Raw genomic sequence first — 8,558 nt, forward strand, 5'->3', positions numbered from 1 at the left:
TACATAGCACGATGGTGTAGCCTACTTCCCACCACTCTTCATTTGTCGATGTAGCCTACATCAACAAGCAAAGTGGCAAATAAATTAAAGGACCCATCTTATTAATGAACAATTTAATTTATCTTGCACTGACAGAATTCGTATGGGTGTTCCCCAGCTGAGTCGTCTTAGCTGGAATTTATTATAATTTGGAGAGTCCAGTCATTTTAAGTCAAAATAGGGGTCAACGTTGAACAAATTGCAACAGAAGTACTCTTCCATCCTCATTTGACTGTCTGTGTTCTCACTGGAAGCACATTGCACTTTGAACCCATGTCATACTTGATATATGGAAATCAAATAGAAATGTTATCAAATCAAATAGAAATTACTTAAAAGTACAATCTGTTGTTAAGTCTAAACATTTAAAAGACAGATGCAAGACAACATTTCTGGAAAATACATTTGATAATCTTGACTTTTGCTGGATATGACTTTCATTCTGTGCAATGACAGGTGTTGAAATCTCTGTGGACTGACCCATAACAATGCCAACTGTTTAATTAATAAAAACATAAGTCTTTTACATCCACATTTTACCCCAGAGCTCACTAGCAAGAAACATGTCACAATGTTCTCTATAGTCCAGTCATTTTATGAAAAAAGGTTGAACAAATTGCAACAGAAGAAAACTTAACTGATTTTATATCCTCAGTATGTCCTGAGTAAGGGGAAAAAAGCCCTGGCATTGGCATTGTTATGGGTCAGTCCACAGAGATTTCAACACCTGTCATTGCACAGAATGAAAGTCATATCCAGCAAAAGTCAAGATTATCAAATGTATTTTCCAGAAATGTTGTCTTGCATCTGTCTTTCAAATGTTTAGACTTAACAACAGATTCTACTTAATTTCTAGTTGATTTCCATATAGCAAGTATGACATGGGTTCAAAGTGCAATGTGCTTCCAGTGAGAACACAGACAGTCAAATGAGGATGGAAGAGTATACCTGTAATGTAAATGAGCAGAATAGATGCATGTCAGTTGTGTCAACCAATCCACTAACGTGAAGAGGTCACAGTCAAGACTCTTTTCCTCAGTGATTCCTCTTTGGTGGAATGAGTTACCTTATGTTCTATGTTCCTGTAATAGTTTTGGAACTTTCAAAACATGTTTTGACTCATCTGTTCACCTTGTACTTTGTTAATTAATTCTAGAGTTATGGATTATATGTTTATGGTTATTGTTAATATGAAAACTCTTTATCAATCCATTCATTCATTCATCTATCTATCACAGCATCATGTCTATATCATCCATATCCATCGCTTTGCATACACTGATATTTCCTTCACGAAAAGAATTTCTAGTTTTTTCAAAATTATTACTTGAAATGAGATATGGGGAGATGGTCTATATAGCTATTTATATTATAGCATACAATACCCTCCAGAATTATTGGCACCTCTGCTAAAGTTGACTAAAAAACAGTATAAAAAATAATCTGTTGGTGATTTATTGTAATCTCACAATGAAAAAAATGAGGGGGAAATCCAACCTCGAAGGGAAGCAAATTTATTTTGAGAAAAAGGAAAATCTCATAAAGAAATAAATATTTTTAACAAAAACATGTCGCTCACAATTATTAGCACCCCTGCTTGTAATACCTTTAAGCCTACTTTGCCAATAAAACAGCTTGTAATATTATCATATGACACCCCATAAAGTTGGAGAATACAAAGAAAGGGAAGGGATTTAAGACCATCTTTACAAAATCTCCCCAGACCGTCCAGATTCATAGGTCCACACTTGTGCATTCTCCTCTTTGACTCACCCCACTGTTATTCTATGGAGTTTAGATTAGGGGACTGAGATGGCAATGTCTGAAGCTTGATTTTGTGTTCAGTAAACCATATTTGTTTTGATCTGGACATTTGTTTTGGTTCATTGACCTGATGAATGATCCAATCTTGACCAACTTTTAGTTTCTTGGCAGAGATTGACAGATTTCCTTTGAAAATGTTCAGGTTTTTCTTGGTGTTCATGATACCATGCACCTTAATTAGGTTCCCAAGGTATTTGGTAATAAAAACAGCCCCACAATGGCACAGCCCCTCCACCATAATTCTCATTAGTCATGGGGTTCTTTTCAGTATAGTCATTCTTCTATGTACGGCAAACACACCTAAAGTGTTTCTTGCCAAAGAGCGCAATTTTTCATCTGACAATAGACCATACTTCCAGACAAAGTCACTGTACCATTCAGTAACAGCCGTTTACATTGGTAATTAAATGACTGGACAGGCTTTTACCTGGCATGCCCTCTAAATAATCTATCAGCAGTGAGGTCACTTTTGAAGATTTATTGGGGGACTTGACCCCAAGATGATACCTTTTTCTGTAACTCTCCAACAGTGGTTCTTGTGGCATTTTTTGCCTATCTTACCATCCTCCATACTGGGGGCACATATATGGGGGCAGATAACCATGTGTCTTTGTGTTTGTCACATTTCCAGATGATTAGAACCTTTTAGGCATTTTCAACAAAGTACCATAGACATTCTCTGACTTACAAATGTCAACACACTTTCTTTTTATTTAAATTTAGTGTATTCTGTTGTCTTTCCGATGTTGAAAAATGTGTGCCTCTGTGTGACTTTATTTTCATACCATAGTGAAAAAGAAAGTCATGATACTTCTGAAAGTCCACAGACACTCTGATTAACTTAAATACGTTGAAATTAGATAGGAAAATGCTTCTGTTAGGTTTTGTATAAGATTTTTCAGGGGTGCCAATAATTGTGAGCAACGTGTTTTTGTTAAAAAATATTTATTTCTTTATGAGATTTTCCTTTTTCTCAAGGGTGGATTTGTCCTCATTGTTTCATTGTGGGAGTACAATAAATCACCAAAAGATTATTTTTTTATACCTGTTTTTAGTCAACTCTACCAAAGGTAAGATAAGTCGGAGAGTACTGTATATCATTTTACATTAAATATAATATTTAGGCATATTCTATGTAAATAGTAGCCTATTAGCCTACTAATATGTTTTTATATTTGTTGGATATTTCAAACTTTTTTTCAAGACAATAACAGTAGCCTATGTTATTTTACATTAAATATAATATTTAGGCATATTTTAAATATAAATAGTATTAGCCTATTTATATATTTATATGTTGTATATGGTCTGAGAGCAGCACAGAACCATAGACAGTAAAATATCATAGTAAAAGAAGGGAGAGCACAGAGAATGTCCGTACGGGCTCTGGAGAGCAGCATAGACAGTAAAGGAGAGCAGCTGTAAAACAGTCGCACTTTGATGAGGTAAGTGTTCGTCACACGTGGTCGTCTACAGCAGCGCCGTGACAACATGGCCACAGTTCAAGTCAGTGAAGCTGAGAAATTGTATGTTTTGCATGGAGTACGGGTAAGTTATATCGCTAATTCGAGTAATTGCATTACAGTCTTATCTTAGTATTAGTAATACTTATCTCCATCCTTTTGAGGTAGCTAATGTTTTTGGCGATAGTAGGCTACTTATGGAGAAAAGTATGATGCTGGTTCAAACGTGTCACCATCGTAATACAGACTATAAATACAAACATCTCTTCATCAGGACGATTTACGAGTTGATGGACGGAGCTGCGAGGACTACAGGCACATGGAGATCGAGACAGATGTTGTGTCTAACACAGATGGTTCTGCAAAAGTTACTCTGGTGAGTCGAATATTAAATCGGGACTTGTAAGCTTCCACTTAAGTTAGTTATGGGATAGACCTATGCCCTGTTGTAAATGCAATATGCAATATTGTAACTTAAGTTATGTGTGTAATGTTATGTAGATGGACTCACCGTAATAACCATGTCATATTTTGATTATTACTGTGTTCAGGGACACACAAACGTCCTAGTTGGTATCAAAGCCGAAATAGGAAAACCAAAACCCATGGTACCTGATGAAGGGTACCTGGAGTTCTTTGTTGACTGGTAAATATTGTGGCTGCATACATCATTGCATGCATTGCTTATCACCATACAGTTTGTGATTGTGACTTATAGTCTTAAACATACACTGTATGTTCTATATATACAGTCTATGGTCTTAAAGGACAGGTTCGGTATTTTACACTTAAAGCCCTGTTTTCAGATAGTTTATGATTAAATAGAACGTTTAAGATTGAAATTTGGACACATGCTGCTGTCCTGAGAATTTTCGGTTTCTGTGGTAGCGCCCCCCCTCCTCCAGAACGCTGCATAGGTGCACTGGAACAATCCTTCCTAAAACGCATTAAACTTTCGTTTACAAAGACGTGAAACTCACCGAGTGGTCAAGGGTGTTCGCTGATATGCTCACACAAAAAATTCAAATAAAAAAAAATCCAAATTTCAATCTTAAACGTTCTATTTAATCATAAACTATCTGAAAACAGGGCTTTAAGTGTAAAATACCGAACCTGTCCTTTAACTGTATTAGGTTTAGTGACAGAGGTCTTGTTGTCCTTATAAAGCATAGCTTTCACCTCATCAGTCATTTAAAAGCTGTTGCAGAATTGTCCACTCCTGATCCTGAAGTCTAGTTTTTCCCTTAAACATGAATGTTCAACACTGTGTGATATAATGACTCTGTAATATTCATTACATATGAAGTTAAATAATCTTTGTTATTCCTACTTCCAGCTCTGCAAATGCCACTCCAGAGTTTGAGGGGCGAGGTGGTGAGGGTCTTGGTATAGAGCTGAGTAACACACTCTATAAAGTATTCAGTAACAAGCACAGCGTAGACTTAAAGAGTCTCTGCATCCGCCCTGGAGAGAACTGCTGGGTTCTCTACGTGGACGTACTGGTGAGTAAGACAGAGTGGGTAACACAATCTCCTCTGCATTTTGTCCTGTTAAATAAAGTTGAAAAAGAGTTAGTACTTAACTCCAAAGTATTGTACTGAAGCTTGAATGTTGCTCCTTTAAATTACTACTATACTTTAAATATACTTTAAATTACAGTATCTGCCAAAAGAGTACATGTAATGTAAATGTCAAGGGATGCATCAGAAGTCTGCCTAGGCGTAGACCCATGTTTTATGGGCTATAAATGTTAATTATGTGTACAGTATACAAATCTGACATATAATGCACAAAATGAGAATGCTGCTGTCCAGTTTGGAATCTTGGCCATATATAGCCTCCCAGTCTGGAGACTACAGGAAGAGGGGTGTAGCCTACAGGAAGACCACCTACAGCAGATTTCAGTATTCTGAAAGAGGAGTTCATAACTATACTGAAATAAATTATGACCATTTTTAACTTGTTAGCATGGAGAATTGGATACATTTTGTACTACTGTATTAGTACATTTGTTCTGTAATATTCATCATCATAGGTGTAATTGTAAAACACTGCTAAAAATAAACAAATGCACAACTTTGTATTTCCACAGCTTCTGCAGTGTGATGGCAACTTATTTGATGCCATCTCTGTGGCCATTAAGGCAGCCCTCTTCAACACAAAGTGAGAGAAGTTTACTTTTTGTTGTTAATAAAAGTGTAGTGATCTTTGTAATCAGATCACCACAGAACGGTTACTCCGTGTAAAACTAAATATTCCCTCATCTGCACTCTCATGAAAAAGGATCCCAAGAGTGCACATATCAGAAGATGAGGACGGTGGAAAGGAAATCGAACTGTCAGACGACCCGTATGACTGTGTGCGAGTCAATGTAGAGAACGTCCCCTGCATCGTGACTTTGTGCAAGGTACAGTGCAATATCTTCTGTAACACACTAAATTGCTGCTGTTGACATTTTTGGGGGCGTATTGCCTTTATTTTTATATTTTTTTAAGTGTATTTATTGGGCTTTTTTGCCTTTATTTGGAGTGGGAGAGAGAGATGGGTTGGGATCGGGAAATGACCACAGGTTGGATTCGAACTTGGGTCCCCGTGGGCACTCAGACCCATATATATGGAAATGTAACTGATAAGTTTCCATAGAATGCTAAGGCTGATACCTCCATAGCACGGTCTTTCCTTGACACAAGTCGACCTGCTGTGGGTTGTCTTAGGGTGTGATTTATTTTTTATAACTCCAACCTGAACTTGTTGTCGTCGTATTGTTTGACCATGAATTTTTAAATCTGTTTGCATTTTTATAACTGTGTATTTGTCCTCTGTGGTGTGTCCCATAATTGTACAACCCAGTCTATTTGTCTCACTGTTTGCTGACCAATATTTGTACAAGATATTTGCCCTGGTGGACGAAATTGTGATGTATATTGTGAGTTATTGTCAATGAAAATGGTGCATTATTAAGTAAGTGGAAGACTAGGTATTTCTTCTAGAATATTGAATTTTGATAGCATTTCTTACCATATGTCTTTACCTATCTCTTTATGTCTTGCCATTCTTAGCATCTGTGTTTTGCTGTATTTTGTCATAAGGGAATGGGACACCATGCTGGACAGCCAAATGGCTCACTGATAGGTAAAGACATTCAAATGGTGTGTTTGCATGTGTGTGTGTGTGTGTGTGCGCGTGTGCGTGCGTGCGTGTGTGTGTGTGTGTGCCTGTGCGTATCTTCCATCACAGATAGGGCACCGGCACGTGGTGGATGCCACCCTGCAGGAGAAGGCGTGTTCTGTGGCGAGCCTGCTCATCTCCGTCACACACCAGGGCACGGTGACCTGTGTCAGGAAGGTGGGGGGAGGCAGCCTGGACCCAGAGAGCATATTCGAGATGACCGAGGTCAGTCAAGGTCTCGTGATGAGCGACCAAGCACTTTTTTCCCCCTCCTTACCATCTGCTCATGATGTAAAGCGCTGAGTCACTGTTTAGGGTTGAATCACCGTGTGTTGGTGTACAGCATGAGGTCATGGGTAAGGGCAGAGACGTTTGTTTTGTTTTTTAAACGAGGGTGTTTGTTTATGCAAATGCATGTGTGTGTGGAAGTGAGGTGGGCCTAGTGTGAAAACGAACACGAGGAAGAATTTACCTGAGTGTTGAGAGGTGATGTCATTTTTTGTCTTGCTCTTCATCATGGGTGTCGCCAGACCCATTTTACCCCAGTATTGAACTCGCACGCACTGAAATCTTTCTTGGAGAATCCCAAATGTCTATTTTAACGAATTTGGAGAGGCTTAGTTGATTTATAGTTGATTGAGCAGATTATTGAAAATCCATCCGGATTACCATTTGCAGCATTTGAATACTATATTCAAACAGAAAATCATGGGCAATTATCAAAAAAGATGGGATATTTAGGCTAATTACATTTGATTGTTCATTAATGGAGATTGTGTATGCATACACATACATCTGTGCTCATAAACTGTCTTATATTCAAATATCAAAAATCAGAATTAGAATTGTGTCTTATTGGACAAGTATGTTGACTCACAGACGGAATATGGTGCTTATTCTTAGGTGTTGTTGAATTGTGGCTGGTTAGGAGTTTGTTTCAGATTCCCCAGATAAGACGGGAGCTGTGTTAACAGCGTGATTTGTCTTTCCACAGACAGGTAAACGGGTGGGCAAAGCACTTCACACTCCCCTCATGGAGCTGCTACAGAAAGAGGAAAGCCTCGGATCAAAGAGACAGAAAGTTGGCTTCCTCGGATAAAACTCTTCCCCCTCCATTCCCCCAGTCTGTGATTTTGTACCCATTTGTGTTTGTTTTTGTAATAAAGTTTGTCCACACAAGATTTGTCTTCATGTGTTTGTGCATGTTGGGATGTCCTGCCGAGAGAATGAAGTCATAGGAGGAGAAAATGAATAGTTCTATTTATGCCTTGCCGACTTGGGATTATGCAACTCTGGCTTTTGAAGGGCAGTTTAATGTTATGGTCAGTGGTTAGAAATCTAAGTGGTTTATCTAACCATTGTTTATCCACACATAAGCCTTACGATTGTGGGAAAAGGCCCAGTGCTGAATGTTACCCCCCCCCCCTCTATCTGAATACATCTCAGTGTTATGTGTTATTCACCATGGGGAAAGTTGAGTTTGATGATTATAATATAAAATTACAGCTCACAATTTACTTTTTTTTTTTTTTTTTTAAGAATTCTGATTTGATTCAAAGCAGTGTGCTGGGTTTCCAGCGAGCGCAGTAGCCTGGGCCCTTAATTGCCTAACACCAGGAAATGAGTTGTCTGGAAAGGTTTGTTCCTGACATTAAAAAACTCTGCAGTGGAAAGATGGAAACTTCAAAAGACGGCAGGACTGGAACAGGTTCCCTTAGCACACTTGACCACTGAAAGAGCTGCTTATTTAACAAGGAATGAATACACTCTCAAAAGGCTGTCAAGACAGAAAAACAAATTGAGTCACAAATTAGAGGTTAACATTTTCTACAATAATAATCGTAATTTATCACGATTATAACGACCATTGTGTTTACAGTTTAAAGCAAACAATAGAATTATATTGATAAAAACATTGTTCAAATTTAAAAGCTGAAAGGAATAAAAGTCTGCAGAAAACACTGCCTCTGTTGTCAAATTTCAACACACTTCATGCCCAACATACCCCTAATCGTGCTTTGTAATAAAGGCCTCAGTTAAACTTCAAGGATCACTTTTCAAATA

General features: G+C 37.9%; 1 protein-coding gene across 1 annotated transcript; it reads left to right on the forward strand.

Moving 5' to 3' along the window:
- The first annotated feature begins 3,320 nt into the window (after positions 1–3,320).
- exosc7 (exosome component 7) lies at positions 3,321–7,673 on the forward strand. Its single transcript, XM_076301031.1, has 8 exons — positions 3,321–3,411; positions 3,601–3,702; positions 3,878–3,972; positions 4,663–4,828; positions 5,419–5,489; positions 5,610–5,733; positions 6,564–6,719; positions 7,489–7,673. Exons 1-8 carry the CDS (start codon positions 3,355–3,357, stop codon positions 7,591–7,593), a joined length of 876 nt encoding a protein of 291 aa, XP_076157146.1. The 5' UTR covers positions 3,321–3,354; the 3' UTR covers positions 7,594–7,673.
- The last annotated feature ends 885 nt before the right edge of the window (positions 7,674–8,558 follow it).

The sequence above is a fragment of the Alosa pseudoharengus genome, unplaced genomic scaffold, assembly GCF_046254945.1.
Source record: "Alosa pseudoharengus isolate Yale_2024_CS ecotype anadromous, Long Island Sound unplaced genomic scaffold, YU_APseudo_1.1 YU_APseudo_1.1_scf_23, whole genome shotgun sequence".
NCBI classification, from domain to species: domain Eukaryota; kingdom Metazoa; phylum Chordata; class Actinopteri; order Clupeiformes; family Clupeidae; genus Alosa; species Alosa pseudoharengus.

Coding starts and splice junctions, on each gene's coding strand:
- exosc7 (XM_076301031.1), top strand. CDS start 3,355: ATGGCCACAGTTCAAGTCAGTGAAGCTGAGAAATTGTATGTTTTGCAT. Junction 5,734..6,563: donor GCATCGTGACTTTGTGCAAG/GTACAGTGCAAT, acceptor CTTCCATCACAG/ATAGGGCACCGGCACGTGGT. Junction 6,720..7,488: donor GCATATTCGAGATGACCGAG/GTCAGTCAAGGT, acceptor GTCTTTCCACAG/ACAGGTAAACGGGTGGGCAA.